We start from the raw sequence: 22,629 nt of genomic DNA, 5'->3' as shown, positions 1-22,629 counted from the left end.
AATAAGTTGGATTGATGTAATAATTGGTTCACTAGTCCGTTTAAACAAGTATCAGGGATTTAAATATATAGGGTTAGATCAACTCTATATATTTGACGTTTAAATTTTAATCAAAATTTATCGGCAGTTATCTTTACATAAAATTAATTGTTAATAACTATTAGATAATAATTTACTTAAATATGTCAAATTATTAATAATTTTTAACTATTAATTTTACATAAAAATAATTATATATAAATTTTTACCTTAAATTTAACATTAAATAAGATTTTTTTATTTAATTTCTTAACTAAAATTCTAATAATACTAAGTAGCCAAAACATCACAAATAATATATGTTTAATAACACTTTCACTTACAAGAGAGTCTAAATCACTCCATTTAATTGAAATAATTAATTTTTTATAATTATATTATTTTATTTAATTACACAAAAAATTAATTTTAAATTTATTGTGAATAAAATTCTAAAAAACTCTCCCCTATTATTATATCTATAATAATTATACAGTCTTTCTTTTAAACAAAAATATTAAATTTTTATATTATTAACTCTAACAAATATTTCAAATCACCACAATACATTTTATAAAACAAAAATTCAAATATCTTAAATTTGATCCGTCTTTATATATTAAAATGTAAAATATTTAAAATTGTTGATTTATGACATGTAAAATAAAAGAATAACTGATAAATAACAAAAATAATAAATTAGCATCAATTTTTTTATTATGGATGTTATGAGTTTGAAACTATAAATGTTATATGTATGAAATTATGAAAGTTAAATTAGAGAATTTTAATAATTATTATATAATTCATATTTTTATTTACAGATTATTATAAAATAAAAAATAAAAATAAAATATAAAACAAATATAAAACAAATTTTACCAATTGTTTTGATCTCTTATCATATTAGAATAAACTAATAAGGTATATAGAACAATTAAAAAATAATGGATAATAATTAGATCTAATACTAGATGTGTTGCATGGAATTGAGAATTATTATATGTAATATATACAAATATGAATGTTACATATATGTAATTATAGATGTTAATTTAATAATATTTTTAACAACTTCCATTATGTAATTATTCTTTACATAGATTGTTATAAATAAAAATAGCTAGAAAATGAACTATAGAAGAAAAGTATGAAATAAATCTTAAAAAAACATTGAAGAAGCAAATAGAAAAAAAAAAAGAAAAGAAAAAAAAAGCAAAGGATATAAAAAAATAATTATACATCAAAGATTGAACACTTACGAAATTGAAACGAATGATGAATATTTTCTATTAATTGTTAGGCGAATTGTGTTTCGGTGCTTGAAGCTTATTGGCATATTAGACCTTTTATAATATAATGAAAGATAATAGAAGAGAAATATTGATCAAACCAACGAAAGAAAATAGAACAGAAATAGCCTGATATTTTAGACATATGATATTATTATATAATATTAAAATCGGTACAGAATTTTAACTTATTATTTTATTACTATTAATGCACATAAAAAACATGATGATAAATTTTACGTGATAAATTAATAGAAAGATATACTATATTTATTATTTATTGTTATAAAAAATTAAATTGATATTTTTTTTAATGATTAATTAATTTAAATTCAAAAATTTCAATGACTTAATTATTATTTTATTTAAAAAAATAAAAATTGCTTTTATTTTATCCAAGTAATATGTTGCTTTAAGAAAAAATAAAATGTTAAAAAATAATGAATTGTCTGCTAAAAGAGTACTTAATATGTTTTTATTTAAATATAAAATTATTTTTAATAAAAATACTTTTTAAATATGGTTTAACAATATTGACATTTTGTGTCTAGGAACAAAGATGTTTCCCTTTTGTCATCAAATAGTTACTTCATTTCTTTATATAAATAATATATAATTAATTAACTTATGTTATACTTAAATTTAAAATAAATAAAGCACAAGGTTATTGTAAACCGATAGATAACTAGCTCATTTTTCATTTTAAAAAAATTAAATGATCAATATTTTCTTATATTTATTTTATTTGTATTAAATTAATATATACTAGTCAATTTTTTATTTTTTTACTAATTAAAGAATTAGCTTCTAACATTCTTTGTTAATTTTAATTTTAGCTTAGGATTTGCAAGCTTCTTAAAGTATAAAATGTACTGTAATATAATTTGGAAATCAAAGATGAATACAAATGTTTATCAAATATCATTTAAAAAAATAGAAAAGAAAAGATGAACACAGATTACAAGGATAAGATAAGCAAAAGACACAATTTTTTTAAGCTTTTATTACATCAGAAATGAAAGTCAGAATCATTTTGACTTCATTATAACATTAATTATTTATTGCATGCAAAATGTAATAATAAAAAACAAATCCTTCTGTCTAATGCTAATGCTTCCTTGCAAATTAAAGAAGGAATGGATACCATAAGATTATTAGCATTAAATTATGCAGTCCCTTCCAGTTGATGCTGCATGGATCGATCTAAAATGATCGGCGCCTACTGCAGCTTGGAAGCGGAGAGCCACACAGGCATTTGTTATGAGCAAACGCAGATGCACCGGCGATACTGGACAATCCGGTTGGAATTTTACCGCACAGATTATTGTAGCTCAGGTCCACCGAAACCAAGTCTCTCACCGCCGTTAGTACCTCCGGGATGTTCCCGTAGATTTCATTGTGACTCAGATTCAATATTTGAAGCTCATACGAGAACTCCACTTTTCCCAGATCAAAGGCCAGCTTCTTATTATTTGCAAGGTTTATCGTCCACGTGTCCTTCTTGGACCCAAAGAGCATGGAAGCGTCACCCTCTAGCTTGTTGTTGTCCAGGTACAAATACGTCACGTTTATATTCCCCATCGACTTTGGTATCTTCCCGGAGAGTTGGTTCGAGCTGAGATACACGAAGGTGAAGTTTGGGAAGGAGTCGAATATGTCCGGGATCGGTCCGCTGAGGCTGTTGGACTGTAAGTCGAGGGATTGGAGGTGGGAGAGGCGAGACAAGGAGGCGGGGATCTCGCCGGAGAGATTGTTGAAGGAGAGACTTAAGTCGGTGAGGGTGGTGATTTGGGACAGGAACTCCGGGATGGTGCCGGAGAGGAGGGTGCTGGTGATCTGGAGGGTGTGAAGGCTTTTGAGGTTGACGATGGAGCTTGGAATGGGGCCGGTGAAGTTGCCGGGGCCGAATCCGAGAATGGTAAGGTAAGGGAGGGCGGAGACAGAAGCTGGCATGGGAAGAGGGTGGGGGTTCATGTCTATGTTTTCGAGGCTGAGAGAGTTGACACGGTGGGTTTTGCCTCTGTCGCAGCTCACCCATTTCCAGTGGCGGCAGCAGTCGGTGGTGGTCTGCCATGAGGAGAGGGCGGCTGGGTTGTTCAAGTCCTTCTTGATTTGGAGAAGCGCCTTCTGGTCTTCAGGGTGGCATCGCTGTGTTGTTGAAGCAGAGAGTGGTGTTAGCACTAGTTGGAGGAGGAAGCAGATCTGGAATATGGTTGAGGAATGCATCATTATTATGATTGATTCGAGTTTATTGTATTTGATGAGAAATGAAGGCATTATGCTCCTCTATAAATAGTTTCTTAAATTTGTTATTATATTGGAGATGCATTGCATGCATTCGTTTTCTTTATGGATAACACCACATGTCTTTTGACCCAATAATCGACAAAACGGTCAAATCGTGTTTGCGCTTCACAAAAGCCATCAAAGAAACTAGCTATCTACTTATCTAGTGGGAGCTCAGTGGTGGCCTGCCATAACTTATTGCTATATGCAACCCATCTAACTAATATTAAATAGTGAAATTAGTCTCTTAAAGATTATTTATGTTTTAAATTAATTTTTAAAAGATTTTTTTAATTAAATTTATTTTTTAAAAATTTTAATTTAGTCGTGTTAGTTCTTCTATCACTTTATTTGTAAATAATATCAAAATTTACTAATGTGATACGTTAAGCGACATCTCAATACACACCTAAAAATTTTAATTGACTATTAACATGATTAGTTTAAGAAACTAAATCAAATCAATTCCAGATGGAAGAAAACCAATACTTTAAGTTTTTTTTCTCAATCTAATTTTGATTTAATTTAATTTCATAAATTTATTATGTTAACAGTCAATTAAAATTCTTAAATATATGTTGAAGACTTAGAGTGTTATGTAACATATTATATTAGCAAATTTTGACATTATTAATAAATAAAGTAACAAAAAAACTAATATGATTAATTTAAAATTTTTAAAAAATATATTTAATTAATTTTTTTTAAAACTAATTTAAAAAATTAAGTGATTTTTTAAAGAGTAAATTGACCATTTATAAATACGTATGATGTTGCTATGTATGTAAATCTTTTTTATTGTTGGATATTCCAGTTCAAAAAGCTTGATGATCATTTCTATATCTGCTAAGAATCGTTTGACAACTGTGTCCATATTATGCATATAGTTTGTTGTTCTCACCACTGGCTAATAATTGGCAATTGTGACAACTAGATTATAACTCGTTTGTTTTTATTATTTTAAAAAGAAATCTACTATTGTAAAGATTTTATAAAATACATATTAAATATGTTGTAACTTGTAAGAAGGTCATGCAACTAATCATTTTTTATCTCTATGCGAATAATTGGTTTATACTAGTCTTCGTAGATATTAGCCGATTCCCCTCCTCCCAGGGACCCTTTTTACATTATCTCCACTTTCAAGCCTTTTATTTGCGTTCGAGTTTGAACTTATGACATCTACTATTTTCAAGTGGTCATAAATGATGTCATCTTTGGTTATAAATGATGTCATCTTTTTTCCATATATAGTAATGTTTTAAGAGTGCCAGCAATTTGTGTCCCTAGCACTTTTTAATTTAGATATGAAAGAAAAAATGGTATAGGATACAGTTATAAAGTATATGGGTGTTTTACGCAGTTGTAGTATCAAGAGTAAATCAGACCGTTTAATTTGTGTTTAAAAAATAAAAAAAATTGCATTACACAAATCGGACCGTCTGATTTGTATTTTAAACAATTAAAAAAATTTAATATTAAAATCGGACCATCCGATTTTTATTTTCAGAATAAAAAAAAATTTAAAAATACAAATCCGATTTCTTCACTTTATGATTCAGAAAAAAATCCCACATTCATATCTAGCACCATCCATCTCCATACCTGTGCACAACACACATAGAATCTGCATATCCAAAAAAATTAACTACGGCTAGAAACAACTTACATTATCCAAAATTACTAATTCATTTATATGTGTATACCTAATAAATTTAAAATAAAAGAACTCTAGGTTATAATAAGCTGATAACTCAATTAATTAATAAATTAAATTTTCCTTTTTTTATTATCTTAAATTTAGAAAATAATAATATTATTTTTTATGATAACAAACATATTCGACTGAATTTGAAAACTCAAAAGATTGTTTAATGAATCTATATTGTGTAGGCTTATTAAATGTGATGGTATAATAGCAAAAATTTAACTCATTATTTAATGATATGAATGCAGATAAGCTTTTAGATGGATTAACAACTTGGACCAAACTACCTACCTTCTAAATAAGTCTCATGATGGTCATTCTTTGCTGATATATGAAGCTTATATATGCACACTTTTGGGTAAAAAGAAAGGAGCTCAATTTTTTTTCCCATCATGTTGATGGAAGGAAAAGGATGAAATTTGGACGACATTAAAAATTAATGGTGCTGATTTGATTAGTACAATAAAGAACAAATATCCACTAATAAAAAAAAAGAAAACAAGATATTAAGGACAGCACAACCATGATTCTTTGCTACTATAAACCTTGTGTTTGTGTCATGTTTTGCACTTTCACTACCTCTACCACTGCACTCTGATTCCGAAAGAAAAAGATAACCATGATCCGTCTTTGTGATATAGAAATTGTCACTAAGCACATCTTTAATTTTTGAAAGCAATGCACCTATACAAAAGGGCATTATTAATAAAATTTGAAGGCAAAAAAAAAAAAAAGTGAGCACTCAAATATGGTTTTTTCATAGCATTATAGTTACTTATTCTCCTTGTATGTTTACTTTGAATATTTAGCTTTTTTTAATTTATCTTTCGCTAAAAATTTATTAATTTGTTTGATCTATTTTAATGTTAGTATTATGATTAAGATTATTTGTTTTTATTTTAGTGTTAAAATCTACTGATATTATAGTTAAATAATAGATTTTGTGAATTAATTATTACTCTTATTGTGTTAGTTAAGATATTATTGTAGTATGTACTACTGACAAATTTTATATTTATTTTTATATTAATTATTTTTAGAATTTGAAACTTGATTTTTCATAAAATATTAGTGAAGATATGTATTTCAAATTTTAATGCTAAGTTTTTTACTATTTTACCTATTCAACTAGTAATTTATTAGTTGAACCAATAAACCAATAAATTAGTAACTTAACCGGTTTAATTATCGAATCGGTTCTGACAACTATGAAAAAAGACAAATATGAGAGAAATATGTAAAAGCCATTAAAAAAAAGACAAAGAGAGTTTAACTTAGAGAAAAAGTTATTAATATATCAAACTCTTTTGATATATTTTTTGCTTTGTGTCATGACTCTAAAAGATTTTTCTTATTAAATTGGGTGAGCACTTAGCATTGAAGTCTAATCTAAAAAATTTAGTGATGACAAACTTAGTTAGAAACTTATGTGTTCCTTAATAGGATTAGAAAGAATCTAAGAGAATTGGTGATTGTAATTTTTGGAAATTATAGTAAAAATTTCATTATTATTATTATTATTATTATTATTATTATTATTATTATTATTATTATTATTATTATAGAGAATGGATGTACGTAGATTACATTGTACCAAGTAATTGAACTAGAATATATGTTAGTACAAGCTCCTCTTTTTTATTTGTCTTTTATTTCTATTTTATAAGACAAAAATAAAATATCACTTGCGTAATTAATTTAGCAGACACTGCAGAAATAAGCAAGGTTTAGCCGGTCAAATTAAAAATTGATAAGAAAGACAAATCAGTCAAAGGTCATAATCGTTGGATTCAAAAATCGCAATTGGACCATCAAATCGGCCAGTCAAACCGAATTGATTTCAAATTTTTGCCCTGAATTGCGCTGATCGTTCAAAGAACCCTAGCCACTCGTCTTCGTCTCTCTCACTCACTCACATTCACTCACTCCTCGTTCCTCTCACTTCTGCCTCTCATCTCGAGCTCCTCACTCACTCTCTCACTTTCGTCCAACCACCATGCTGTCATTGCCGCTGTCATAACTGCTGGAAGCTGCCTTTTTCACTACGGTGGTCTCTGCCACCATTTAAACTTTGAAGCCACCATCGCCACTGTAACTAATCTCACTTTGAGCCTCCATCATGCAATCACCGTCCCACTGCGCCGACTCTATTCCATCGCACTCTAGTCGTTCAACCGTGTTAGCCCTTCCGTCGTGTTTATTTTCCTCTTCTATGCTCTGTTAGCTACTCTACTCTTTATAGAAGATTTTTTTTAACCGTAAGAAACTAATTATTATTTTAATTGGTTTGTTAATATATGATTTTTCAATTTTCATTTTTTTTCCTCAATTATTATTACCATTAGTTATTATTGTGGTTTAGAATTGTGGATGATCTTAAATATTGATTCTGATGTGCTCTAATTCTATTAAATGATTGATTTGATTATAATATTTTTGATCTGAACCTTGTTGTTGTTAATATTGTTGTATTATTGTATCTATGTTGATTGTTGAGATGATTAAATTGCTATACGCCTGTAATATTATTATTGGCTTGTTCTTATTTATTCTTGGTTGATTGATTCTATTACTAGTTTATTGCTTGATGATAAATTGAAACCGATTTATTGTTTATTCTTGCTTGTTCTTGGTTTATTAATTCTATGTTTTTTTTATAAGGAATCAAGTTATTTGATTTTGAGTTTGTACTATTAATTCTTTTTGAAAATTTTGTTAATTTTAGCTAAAAAAAATTGTGTTAAAAGCCTAAAATTTTGATAATTCTTGTTAATCTTTAAAAAATTTTGTTCGTTGTTGTTATATAATTTTTTATCGTGTTATTGTGATTTAATTGTTGGTATTGTTACTATGTAACTTTCAATTGTTCTTGTTGGTATTGTTTATTTAACTGTTCATTGTGTTCATTTTTGTGGTACAAATTCTCCTCTAATTTTAAAGGTTTTTTTTTTTTATTCTGGATAAACCATTTAGCTTAAATAAAATTTTTTATGGTGCTGTTTTTATATACAAAGAATATATAATACAGTGTGATAATTCTTTTTCTCTTATTTTTGTCCTTTTGATTATTGGGTGATTGTATTTTTGCTAAATTATTAACTAATTTTTTAATTTAATTTTTTTTTTGTTCAACCATTTAGCTTAAATGAAATTCTTTATGGTGCTGCTTTTATATACAAAGAATATATAATACGGTGTGATAATTCTTTTTCTCCTATTTTTGTCTTTTTTATTATTGGATGGTTGTGTTTTTACTAAATTGTTAACTAATTTTTATTGTTGGTAAATGATGGCTGCTTTAAATTTTGTATTATTATTATTATTATTATTATTATTTATTTTTTTCAGTTTTAGACGATAGTATCAATGAAGAAGCACTTAAGAACAATAATGTATCTTGTGGAGAATAGTTTGATTTTTAATTATCTCAGTTTTAATGATACTTTTTATTAGATTATAATTATGTTTTAGTATTTTTATTTATATTTTATTATGAAATAGTTATTTCAATTAAATTACGGTTTGTTAAACTCATTAAACCAATAAACCAATAAATTAATAGTCAGAGCGATTTAATAATTGATTCAATTTTTAAAACTTTAGAAATAAATATTAAATCTGTTTTGATGATAAATTAAAAGCAATAAAAAGTAATTATAAATTTAACTCCTCCTTTTCTTAAATCATCAATAACCTTCATATTATTTCTTTAGTGTATATATATAAATGCGTATTCTTTTATTTAACTTCTCTTTATCAAGAATGGTATAAAATTGAACTCTTATTATTCTCATAATTAAATAATTTATTCCATTCTCCGCCCCCCATAAATAGCTAGTTATTCATTTTTAAAGTTATTTATTTTAATATAATCTCATTTTAATAATCAATAATAGAGTGCAGCAGGAATTATTATAAAATAAAATAACATTTGATTAATTATTAATAATTAGACATCTCCAATAATAGAATATGTTTAGAGTATTATTTTTAATATTTTAAAAAATAAATTAATTTAAAATTAAAATTTATATTCGAATTAATTGATTAAATGAAATTAGTGTCATCTTAAAAATACAGTATTATTTTAATAAAAAATTAATAAAATTTTGTCATTCTCATAATTAAATAATGTATTCCATTCTCCGCCCCCTTCATAAATAGCTAGTTATTCATTTTTAAAGTTATTTATTTTAATATAATCTCATTTTAATAATCAATAATAGAATGCAGCAGGAATTATTATCAAATAAAATAACATTTAATTAATTATTAATAATTAGACATCTCCAATATTAGAATATGTTTAATATTTTAAAAAATAAATTAATTTAAAATTAAAATTTATATTCGAATTGATTGATTAAATGAAATTAGTGTCATCTTAAAAATACAATATCACTTTAATAAAAAATTAATAAAATTTTGTCATTTGTATATTTATGTTAATAAAATAGTTAAAAATAATATAAAATTTTAAATAAATTAAAATTAAATATTAGAGAAATAAATTTTATTTTTAATTTTAAATTATTATTTATAATTTATGATCTCACAAATATTTATGTATTATTTTTAGAATCTAAAATAAAATTAAAATTAAATTCAATATTATAAATGCTGTTAAACAACATAATTATTCGAGATGCAAATTAAATAATACAATATATACAAACTTTTTTATGAATTAAGTCTAATCAAGTTAAATAATAATATTTATAACTTATTTTTATTAATGTTAAACTAACTTAATTAAACTTAGTTAACAAAATCAGTTGGATGTTGGATGTGTAGCATTATTCCATGACAAATAACTACAATAATAAGCTTGCTTGTAGTCACTAATGACAGAAGATTCTACTACAATAATATTTCGGAAATACTCAATGTCCCACTGATGAAAACAATCAAAGATGGTTGCCTGAGATCAATTATTCCGGCTTATTAACTGTCTCTGCTGCAGGGTAGAAGCGGAGTGCCACACAAGCACTTGTTGTGAGCATACGCAGACGCATCGGTGATACTGGACAAGACGCCTCCGGTTGGAATCTTACTGCACAGATTGTTGTGACTCACATTGAACTTTTCAACGTGGAGGGACTTTATCGCTTCTGGAATCTTGCCATATATTTTGTTGTACCTCAGATCCAACGCGATCAAGAGGTCATTGAAGCTCTCCACTCTTCCAAAATCAAATGCCAGCTTGTTCTTCGAGAGATCTATCCTTGTGCTCCTGTTTGATTTAAACAAGAAGGACGCATCACCCTCAAACATGTTATCGTTCAGGAACACAAACGCCACATTCTGATTCTCTAACGACTTTGGTATATACCCCGAGAGACGGTTATTCGCTAGATCGAGATACAGGAATTGGTTGGAGAAGGACCAGAAAGAGTGCGGGATTGAACCGTTGAGGGAGTTGCCGGAGAGGGTGAGGCCGTCGAGGTTGGGCATACGAGAGATTAGGGAGGGTGGGATGGGTCCAGAGAGGTTGCAGTTGGAGAGTTCCAAGGTGATGAGGTTGTTGAGGTTGGAGAGGAAGGCGGGAATGGTGCCGGAAAGAGAGATGTTGGAGATTTGGAGGTGGTTGAGGTCGAGGGTGGTGATGGAGGTGGGGATGGGGCCTATGAGGTTGGAGACGGACATGATTTGGATAACACTAAGATAAGGTAGGGCAGCGATGGAGGAAGGGATGGGAAGGGGGCCGTGGTGGATGTGAATGTGGGAGAGATTGAGGGCGAAGACGCGGTGGTTTTGGGCGCTGCAGGTGACGCCTTTCCATTGGTTGTAGTGGCAGCAGTCGGTGGCTGGGTTCCATACAGAGAGGGCGGTTGGGTTGTTGAGGTCATTCTTGATTTGGAGAAGTGCCTTCTTGTCTTCAGGGTGGCATCTCTCAGCTGATACTAGTGGTGTTACTACTAATAATACTTGCAGGAGGAAGCACAAGCGGAATATGGTTGAGGAGTAATTCAACATTATATATGCTGATTATTGTTGGCTGTGAAGGTAATGAAGGCAATGTTACAGCAGCATCCAGTTGCATTTATGCATAATGTTACGGACTTACTGTAATGAAAATTATAATGATTTTGTCAATATCTAGCTGTTCATCGAAGCCGAAAGAGACTTGTGGGGTTCACGGCTATGACTACTTGCATTGCCACCATTGCTAGCTCTTTACTATTCTATGGATTGGCCTCCATGCATCTTCTTGTTCAATGAAATGGTCAAACATGTCAGGATGACACTTATTAGCTGTGATGAGAACTTGGATGTTTATAAAGTGTATGTAGATATTCTTGTGTGTTGCATGTGGGGTTTCATAACTAAGTAAATATAAGGGATATTTTTTTTTTCCCTTAATTTTGAGGTTCAGAATCAAAACCGTTTCCATCGTAATTTTGGATTTAAAATCATTCTTAACGTTTTTTTCGTATTAAAATCGTCATTTTTAATAAAATTTTGTATATTATTTCTAAAAAATAGTGAATTTTGTAATTTATTTTTAGTAAAAAATAGTGATTTTTTTCACTAAAAATAGCAAATCAAATAAAAAAATTCACTATTTTTTACTAAAAAATTTATTTTATCATTCATGAATTTTAGAAGGGATGAAGATAAAAAAAAATTAGTCTTAGTTTATATATTTTAGTACTCTGTGAATACTCCTTCTTTGATTTGCTATTTAGTCTCATTTTAATAATAAATACAAATAAAAAATTATTACATGCATATTTATATTTTTTATTTTATTCATCAAAATTATGATGCTATCACTATTATTTATCTAATCAATCAACTATAAAATACAATTAGTTTTTATTTTTTGGCATAAAACAACAAAGTTGCACAAATAAAAAAAATTCATTTAGCTAGAATCTCAAATGCAAATTAGCAGCAAAAAACACAACCCATATTTCAAACTCTCCTAGTCTCTCTTGTATGGTTGATATAAATAAAAGAGAATGAAGTGATTTTTAAAGAGAAAAATATATGATTTAGTGAACTTTTGGCTAAAAATAAATTATTTTATTATTTATAAATTTTAAAAGAGATGAGAATAAAAAAAAATAGTCTTGATTTATATAATTTAATACTTTGAGTATTGTATTTTTTTAATACTATCCTCCCCATCCATTTGTGAATAAAACTCTACCTCTTTACATTTGACCCTTCCATGGTTTATATAGGGAGCCCATTGACACATACTAAACATAAACCGCTATAGGCACCAGCGGTTTACGCACGCACACCAACCTACATAAATAGCTGCTGGCAGTAGCGGTTTATGACCAACCCAGCATACATGTAAACCGCGATTGGTACTAGCGGTTTCTATTTTCTTGTAAACCACTACTGTCAGTAACGGTTTATATAGATATATGAATTAATATATTTATGTATAAGTTTTTGAAACAATGTATTTACGTAATATTGAGAATGGAACAATTTACATAAGTAAATTGCCCTTATTATTATTATTATTATTATTATTATTATTATTATTATTATTATTATTATATATGATTAGGATAGTTATCGAGAATTAAAATATAATTTATATCGTCAATAATAAAATATAATTTTAAGAATTTGATTCTCATTTTTTATAATTAAATTTTTAGTTACATAATTATTAATTTAAATACTAAATATTTGGGTAGATGTTTTCTAATCGTTAATTTTAGTTTATTGGTTAGATATTTTTTAATTTTTTAATTTAGTTATTAATTATCCAAGTAAAAGATATTTTTTAAGTTAAGTGAATAATTATGTAATTTTGTATTTATCTAAATTAAATTATTAATTAAAAATTTAATAATTAGATTATTAATTATTTTAGTGAATGCTTTTATTTTAAATAACGTATTGAGCAAATATTTATTAATTAATTAAGTAAATATTAACATAAAAAATTTTATTGATATAAATTCAATTAGTACATAGGTGTAAATTTCTGTTAAATAAATGTATATAATAGTTAACTCAATTTGTTATGTCGATGTATGCATACAATTTTTTTTTTAATTGTGATTATTTATTTTTTGTCAGAATCTTCGCTTACTTCTACCTCGACGAGTGAGTCACACCCTTCCACCACCGGACGCCATCGTCCCGTATTTGAGGGAGGCTAGCTTCGGTGGCATGGCTGTCAGGGACTTCGTTTTTGACAATTCTTTGATTACGACATTCGTGGAGCACTAGCATCCGAAAACCCACACGTTTCACCTACCATGGAGTGAGGCCACTATCATCCTGCAAGACGTTGCGTACCATCTAAGGATACGCACGCACAGAAAGCCAGTAGGAGGTGCTTTCGTGATTTTTACAGATAGTACGACACGGAAATATGAGAGTTAGTGAAACGACTGCTCGGTACCAAGTCTCCAATAATTGTGCAGCAGGAGACGCAGAAGAAATAATCTTTCTCATTAAAATTTACATAGTTTTGAAATTGTATCCACCATATACCTAAGACGAATGATCTAGAGACACTCTAACAGAATGTGAGATGTTATATTTTATTATTGATTGGAAATTAAATGGACAAATCGAACAACCTAATCTATTTTCAATGGTTACCAATGCTTACGGACTTTGAAAAGTGCGTAGACTGTCTTAGGGTGAAAAAAGAGTGAATGAAAAACTAGATTCTTAGTGTGACTGGTGCTCATGTATGAAAAGATTGAGCATTTCCACTTCCAACAGCTAGTATTTTATTAGACTTCATCAAGAAAAGAACAAGCACTTCATCGAAAAGAGGACAGGCGATAGGCATTGGCATTGAAATTGTACGTTAACAAAAGTATCAGTGTGATCCTCATCCTCGTTGGAGGATTGCTGTTGTCAGCAAAGTAACGGGAAAGATCTTCCACCTAAATTTGAAAAATTGTGTTCATATATTTTTTTCTATGGCCATTCTATCTAGTTTTGAAATGTCAATCCAGTTAAACTTCTATGTTCAAAAGATTATATTTCGGTGACATTTTATTTTTGTCACCAAAGTTAAAGTTAAAAAGTTACTTACTTTTAACGTAATCTTTCTTAGCATTAGGCTGACTTCGATGCATAATCGGTTATGCCAGATGTCATTGCACTATTCGCGAGTCAACTTTTGGCCCTCGCTAATTACATCTACACAAATCATCAGAGAATGCACCTTTTATATATACTTGAATGGTTTAGAATAGGAAAAATACAGGTAAATAACAATATTTTTAAATAATAATATATAAATAATGTGAATTAATAGAGTTATTAAAAGAATAAATTAATTTTAAATTTAATTAGTAATATTAAATTAAGATGTAGTATATTATTATTTGATTGATAATTATTCGTGTTATTTAAGATAATCACTAATTATTTACTTAACACTAAGTATAAAGCTTCTTAATCTTTTATCCTGACAAGACAAAAAAATTAATTAGACTGCTTATTCATGACACAAGAATAAAAAAAAATTAAATATACACATATTTCTTCCTAAAATAAATATTAAGTATAAGTTGTACAAGACGTCTGATATTTTTCTTTCAAAGTTGATTCGAAAGAAAACTTCAAAGTCGTCGTCGTTTCATAATCCTAGTGGTTTGAGTATTACGCTTATCCATGGAAAGTTTCGGAACGATTCTGTGGGTGATTTGAGTATTGTGCTTATCCATGGAAAAGTTAGGGAGCGATTCTTTGAGTTTATCATAAATCATGCTGAGCTGTTTCTTTCTCATCACTTTTATAGCGAGTTTTCTTTTGTTTGTCTTGGCCCCGCTTTTGCAATGTAAAAATGTCATTGCTAGGGCCACATGCAAATTGAGATACACATACACTTTCCCCCCACCCACTTCGCCCAACCATTTTTAGCTGTGATGACCCCGTTATGTAATAGATAGATAGATAGATAGATAGATAATTTAACAGAAATGTCACTCTAATCTTTATGCTTAATAATGTTTCTTATCTTCAATTAGTCCACAATTAGTCCATTAATAGTTAATGTTATTATCTTTATTAACAAATACCTGTTAAGGGGCGTTCCAAAATTATGAGAATTAATTTGGACAAGACTTTTATCTTTGCCATCTTTGTAGCTACACGTGCCATATATATATCCCCATCAAACATGGCACATGGTTAAAAACAGGAGACACAACTAAACCTTTTAGACTAGACAGTAGACATTATTTTTTGCTCTAAAAACATCTTGTGAAATTCTCTGATAAGCAATGACCAGGACGGATTTATTACTACTGTTGTGGGCAACGGTCTCTACAATTTAAATTTTTTTAATAATATATAATAATAATATTTATTTACACTCATTAAATTATTAAATTTGATTTTATAATAATTTTTATTTAATTTTTTGGTATTTAATAATTAATTTAAAAATTTTATATTATATATTTATTAAAATGATTAATTTTTAATTTAAATAAAATTAATATTTTTAAAAAAAATGATACAAAATAATATTGTTTATCTTTTTTTAAAATTAGTTTTAATTTCTTTTCTATAATGTAACAATTGTATTAATTGAAAAAAAAAATTATTTATGAAAATGATAAAAGTTGGCTTCTAAATATATAAGAAGTATATTTTTAAATAATTATTTATTAATATTTATATATATAAAGAAAAATATTTCATTTGTATTAATAAAAAAAGAATTACTCAATTCTTTTAAAATATAAAATCTAAAAGTTAAAATTTTATATTTTATGTTATTATTTAAATTAGTATTTTAATATTTAAATTTATAAATTAAATATTTTAAAAATTAATTATATTTTATAATAATAAAAATCATATTATATATATATAAAAAATAATTATTAATATAAAATATATATTAAAATATAAAAAATATTTTAAAAATTAAATTAAATAAAATATATATTTATACACAAATATATAATTAAAAATAATTTAATAATTAATTTTATAAATACATAATATTTTTATTATAAAAATTATTATTATGTTATATATTTTTTGTCCACCTACAAATTTTCTCCAGGGCAATTTACCCAAATAAATAAAATAGGTGAAAGTTTTACTCAAATACACAAAACAGATATTCCTTACCTGATTGTGCATTTTCACACTTCTATGTAAACCGTGGCAAGTTATCACGGTTTCCAATTTTAACATAAACCGTGGCAGCTAGCAACGGATTATGTGTTGTGTGGTTTGTGTGTAAATCGTGACAAGCTCCAACGGTTTACGAAGGGAGAATGCGAGGCATAAACCGTGGCAGGCTCCCACGGTTTATGAAGGAGAAATTTTGATCATAAACCGTTGTAGGTTACAACGGTTTAGGAACACCGAAATTCTATATATATGTGATTAGAGAAATTCTACTTGCATAAGAGATCATTCTCACAATGGCAAGTGAGGAGGAGAGTGTTCTTGCCTTAGTGTATTGCTCTGGGAAAATTAAAAAAAGCAAAAGCTATGGTGTGAAGTTCACTGACAAAGAACCACTGAGTGTGTTCATCAGTTCGTCAAGCACTTTGTCAGATCTAAAGAACAGCATCTTGCAGAAACTTGGCGTCTTTGGTACAAAGTGGGTGAAGAAGCTATTCTACAAGATTCCCATCGCAGTTGTCTCGACCGGTGTTCAGTATGATACCTTTGTGCTCGCGGCTGATGAAGATATTAGGGTTCTGCTCCATTGTGTTAGGAGTTTTTCAGAGATCCGAATTCACGAGTTGTTTGCGAAGTTGGAGGTTGGTGTCGATAATTCTGGGACATCAGCTCCATTTCATAGCTCGACTGCCGCGGGAGGTGCGTCTAATTCGATGCCTGCGGTCAGACCGTATCTTCCGCCGGTGGGTTCCCTTACGTTCGCGGCTGATTTAGAGCGAACGGTTGTTGTTGGTTCTGTACAGTTAGAGAATGCAAGAATCTTTGAGTCGCCTGATGTCGTGGGCACCAGTGGTTGCCAGTTACCTTATATGGAATGCTTTGGTGAACCTGATAAAGTAGAGAATGCAATGTGTGACGATGACTCTGACCAGGAGCCTGTCGATATCATCGGGGACAGCGACGACGACACAGGTGCCAATCCACATGCGTAGCATGGGCCTTCAAGTTTTGCTTCTCAACAGTACCCTCCACACTTCTCCACACTAAACTTGGAGGTTCTGGGTCAACAGGAGGACGGTGGTAACAAGGTCGGGGGCTCTTCTACAGAATTTCAGATTGGGCAATCTTTCCAGAATAAAGATGAGGCTGTGTTGAGTGTGAATGACTATAGCATCCGGCGAGGTGTTAAGTACAGAGTCATCGAATCAGATCATCTAAAGTATCATGGAAAATGCAAGCAATTCGGCAAGGGTTGTACTTGGTTGATTCGCGTTGCGCTGCGTGCACGAAAGGGCACTTGGGAGGTTATGAGGTACAATGGGTCACACACATGCTTGGCAACCTCTATTTCCAGTGATCACCGTCAGCTGGATTACCACGTCATCTGTGCGAGGATTCTTCCGTTGGTTAGGGCAGATGCTGCAGTTACGGTAAAGGTACTGCAACAAGCTACAGAAGCTGATTATGGTTTTAGGCCTAGTTACAGGAAGGTTTGGATGGCGAAGCAGAAGGCAGTGGCACAAATATATGGAGATTGGGAAGAGTCGTACGCGGAGTTGCCACGTTGGATGCTAGGAGTACAGTCAACAATGGCCGGAACAATAACCGTGTTGAAGACCTCTCCTGTTCGGCTTCGTGGTGAGGTTGATGAGTCGACGGTGTACTTTCACCGATTATTCTGGACATTCTCACCCTATATCGAGACATTCCGTCATTGCAAGCCCCTCGTCAGTATTGACGGTACCCACTTGTATAGCAAGTATGGAGGGACACTGCTGTTGGTGTTAGCGCAGGATGGGAACTCCAACATCCTCCCTATTGCATTCGCCCTTGTGGAAGGAGAAAATGCAGAGTCGTGGTCATTCTTCTTGTCCAACCTACGAGAGCATGTGACTCCTCATGAGGGTATCCTTGTAATCTCTGACAGGCATAACGGGATCAAGGCAGCGCTTGAGGCACCTGAGACTGGGTGGCTGCCTCCACGTGCTTTCCGAGCGTACTGTATTCGGCATGTGGCAGCGAATTTTGCCCTAACTTTCAAAGGTAAAGATTCAAGGAGGATGTTAGTGAATGCTACCTACGCAAAGACTGAAGCAGAGTTTTATTACTGGTTTGACATCATGCGGACTGAGAATCCAACAATGTGTGAATGGACCAATCGGATGGAGTACGACAAATGGACCCAACATAAGGATAGTGGTAGACGGTTCGGGCACATGACAACCAACATCAGTGAATGTGTGAACTCGGTGCTAAAGGGAACTCGAAACCTCCCGGTCACATCGTTGGTTCAGTCAACTTACGGGAGGCTTGCTCAGCTTTTTGTGGTACGGGGAGAAACAGCAGAGGCACAACTCGGATCTGGTAATGAATTTTGCTTGGCATTGGCCAAGGCAATTGATCAGAATCTAAGAGACTCAAGGTGCTTCACTGTCACGTTATACGACAGGTATCAATCGGAGTACACCGTGGCCGAGACAACACCAACCGGGCGCTTCTCGATGGGTAGCTATAGAGTTTCCCTTAAAGATCACAGATGCGACTGTGGCCACTTTCAGGCGCTGCATTATCCTTGTTGCCACGCCATTGCATGTTGCGCCTACTCCCGCCTTAATTGGGCGTCTTATGTTCACGAGGTGTATCGTATGAGTGAAGTTTTCAATGTTTACAAGTAGGGTTTTATTCCGCCTATCCCGGAAGGCCTATGGCCTCCATATGCTGGGCCAACCATCATTCCTGATCCTAACATGAGGCGTGCAAAGGAAGGTCATCCAAAGGCAACCAGGATCCATGGTAGTATGGATCAGTCTCTGGAGAACCAGCCGAAGCGCTGTGGGCTATGCCGTCAGGCTGGGCATACGCGGAGGAACTGTGACCAGCGAAAACATACTACCGGGGGGATGCGTAGATGTCATTACCTTGTTGTTTTACTTGTTTCATGAACTGTTCAGTTGAGTTATGTATGGTTGGTTAAGTCTATGAATGTCACCATATTGATTTTCTGCATTAATTTCATATGAATAAAATCCGTTTATTTTAGATGTTTGATTGCATCAATGTGGTATCATTTATACTGCGCATGATAACTGTGACGGAAATAATGTATATCATAGAATCTCAAACCACTTAAACTATCAAATACATAGCAATTAACATATCACTTAGACTGCACACCGTGAGCCTGCCACGGTTTATGCCTCGCATTCTCCCTTCGTAAACCGTTGGAGCTTGCCACGGTTTACACACAAATCACACAACACATAATCCGTTGCTAACTGTCACGGTTTATATTAAAATTGGAAACCGTAGTAGCTTGCCACGGTTTACGTAAAAGTGTGAAAATACACAATCAGATAAAAAATATCTGTTTTATGTATTTGAGTAAAACTTTCACCTATTTTATTTATTTGGGTAAATTGCTTTTTCTCCGTTTGATGATTAACAAGTAACAACAATGGCACTACTGACACAGAAGAAGTGAATACCAAGCGCGCGTGGACAAGTAATTATTCAACACGAGATCACTTGCATGGAGGGAGGGGTGGCCCACACAAGCACTTGTTACTTGCGAAGGAAGACGCATCAATGGGGAAGTAGCCTTGCAGCCTGCCCCCTTGCGGAATGGGTCCACACAGTTGATTATAGCTCACATTCAATCTCGTTAAATGCTGCAGCTTCGTCAGTCCCTCAGGGAGCTTCCCGTAAATGCGATTGTGCTTCAGATTCAGCCTCGATATGTTCCTACCAAACTCCACTTTCCCGATATCAAACGAAAACAAATTTCCAGCAAGCCTTATGTCTTCGGTTGATTTCTCCGCTCCGAACAGCACCGACCCATCGCCTTCAAGCCTGTTCCATGACAGATCCAGAAAATACACGTCCAGCCCCTTCAGCGACGCCGGAATCTTTCCCGATAGCAAGTTGTGAGACATAGCCAGCGTCACCAGGTTCTTTGACGCGAAAGAACCATACGAGTCTGGGATTGGGCCGGAGATCCTGTTATTATCGAGAAAGATCACGTGGATGGTTGGTAGTGAGGGGAGAGAGGGAGGGAGTGTGCCGGAGAGGTTGTTGCCGTAGAGGTTAATGGACCAGAGAGTCTTGATTTGGGCCAGGGAGTCGGGTATCGGGCCTGAGACACTGGTGCTGAATATGTAGAGGATCTGAAGCTTTTTTAGGTTTGTGATCTGGGAAGGTATTGGGCCTGTTAGGTTGGGCATTTCAAATAGGGAGAGTTGTTCAAGATCAAGAAGGTTGAATATGGAGGGAGGGATGTTAACTGGGCCGGGGAGGTCCAGCCCATAGAGCTCTAGTTGACTGACATGGTAAGGTTTGGTGTTGGAGCATTCTACTTGTATCCCGTTCCAGGAGCAGCAGTCGGTGGATGCGTTCCAGGATGAGAGCTTGCTTGGGTTGCCCAGTTCTTGCTTTATTTGGAGGAGGGCTTTCTTCTCATGTGGGCTGCAGGAGAGTGCTGCAGGAGACACCCATATGAGAAGCAGGACTATGGGAAGAAGGAACATAGAGATATTGGTGGTTGCCATTGTTCTAATTTGTTTGTGCTTGATCATATTGACGACCTCAAAGAGGGTTTATATGACAATGAGAATACACTTTTGGGTTAACTTGGTGGTATATTATTCCGAATCATAAAAGTATTGCCTGCTGTACTACACTATTATATCAGGCCGCCATGCGAGACTATCTAAGGGTGCAGATGAATTGTTGGCACATCCACGTGTTTTTGTCATTTTGCGAAGTCATTGTTAGAGCCAAGCCTTTGGCGTCTTGGGGAGCCGATACAAATATTGGGCCAATAAGTTTTGTTTAATAATAGTGAGATGGCTATTCAGATGGCAACAATAATATTATGCGATGATCCGTTCAAAGTGTAACAATTATATCTTTGGTGGATGATTGATACAAAACTAATAATATCTCAATAACGTGGAAAAAATATTAGATATTATTTTTTTAAACATTCTCCGTATTAAATAGTTACATACATTGGTTTTTTACTAGGTCAATTTTATGGTGCCTATGAATTGGTATCTAAATTTTATCTAACTTACTTTTTGTAGTAAGTTTTAATTTTTTAAAAATTATTTATTATTATATCTTTTAAATTAAATATTATTTTTTAATTTTTTTTAGTAAATAGGCAACATCTTTAAGCACCATAACATTCACTTTTTTACTAACTTATAAATTTAAAATTTTTTTTTAAATTTATTCAAAACAAAAGAGAGACTCAAATTAGATATTTATCAACTTACAAATTTTAAATATTATTTTTTTCGAGTCTTCTTAAGACTAAATATAAATACTGAGGTATGTAAGAAATTCTGGAAACAGTAATGCCCTAACATTAAATCTCATATACTGAGATCTAAGACCTAATATGTCTTAATATTTCATTATACTAGATCAAATTTTTCTAAAAAAAGTAAAGAGATAGATTGATAAAGATGATGAGACTCATGCACGATGATTATTACAAATTTAACAGTAATGAAATTTCATTTTTCATTTTACTCATTTTTTATTTTGAAAATATTTTTTTTACTACTACTACTACTAATAATAATAATAATAAATTAATGAATTAAATATATGAGAATTCACTGTAGAAAATTAAACCAACAGCGGGGCCAAGCAAAAGTAAAATCACGATAGAAGTGAGTAGCAGCTCATGAGCATGCGTGAATCGTGATTATTTTGAACCGACAGAACCATTCTCGAAGCTTTCCAAATGGATAAGCACAAACCACTTGACATGGATGATAATAACTTCCGTCACGGTCCCAAAACGTTTGGAGAATCGGTAACAAAATATATTTTTTAAATTTTTTAATAATTATTCAATAGTTTTTATTTAATTTTAATTATAATTTAATTTTTTATATATTATTTAATTATTAAATTTATTTTTTATTTAATAAATTATTATTTTATTATTTATTTATCAAATTTATTAATAATTAAAAACAAAAATAATAATAAAATAAATCTTTCATTAATCGTGACCTTTATATATATTTTGGCAATACAAATCAACGAATTTTTTTTTAACTTTGATCCGTTACATCTGTAAACGTCAGAAAAATCGTATTTCTTAGTAATTTAATTGATTAGACGTGTTACGAGGGTAACTTGAGATTGATGAATTGGGTTTGAAAGGTTGGTCCAAACGTCAAAGAGGAGGTGGTCTCCGACTTGGTTTGTGTTTGGGAGCCG

General features: G+C 31.3%; 3 protein-coding genes across 3 annotated transcripts; all 3 read right to left on the bottom strand.

Annotated features, from left to right (window-relative positions):
• Positions 1–2,282: 2,282 nt before the first annotated feature.
• LOC112792325 (polygalacturonase inhibitor 2) lies at positions 2,283–3,590 on the bottom strand. Its single transcript, XM_025835517.3, has one exon. The coding sequence runs from the start codon at positions 3,585–3,587 to the stop codon at positions 2,514–2,516; it is 1,074 nt and encodes a 357-aa protein (XP_025691302.2). The 5' UTR covers positions 3,588–3,590; the 3' UTR covers positions 2,283–2,513.
• A 6,658-nt stretch (positions 3,591–10,248) lies between these two features.
• LOC112792324 (polygalacturonase inhibitor 1-like) lies at positions 10,249–11,280 on the bottom strand. Its single transcript, XM_025835516.3, has one exon. It carries the CDS (start codon positions 11,278–11,280, stop codon positions 10,249–10,251), a length of 1,032 nt encoding a protein of 343 aa, XP_025691301.1.
• Positions 11,281–19,479: 8,199 nt separating this feature from the next.
• Positions 19,480–21,507, bottom strand: LOC112792323 (polygalacturonase inhibitor 1). The gene has a single exon (XM_025835515.3). The coding sequence runs from the start codon at positions 20,961–20,963 to the stop codon at positions 19,914–19,916; it is 1,050 nt and encodes a 349-aa protein (XP_025691300.1). The 5' UTR covers positions 20,964–21,507; the 3' UTR covers positions 19,480–19,913.
• Between the last annotated feature and the right edge of the window lie 1,122 nt (positions 21,508–22,629).

Source organism: Arachis hypogaea, chromosome 13, assembly GCF_003086295.3.
Source record: "Arachis hypogaea cultivar Tifrunner chromosome 13, arahy.Tifrunner.gnm2.J5K5, whole genome shotgun sequence".
NCBI classification, from domain to species: domain Eukaryota; kingdom Viridiplantae; phylum Streptophyta; class Magnoliopsida; order Fabales; family Fabaceae; genus Arachis; species Arachis hypogaea.
Note: the sequence above shows the minus strand (reverse complement) of the source record. Positions and strands in the feature narration are given on the sequence as shown.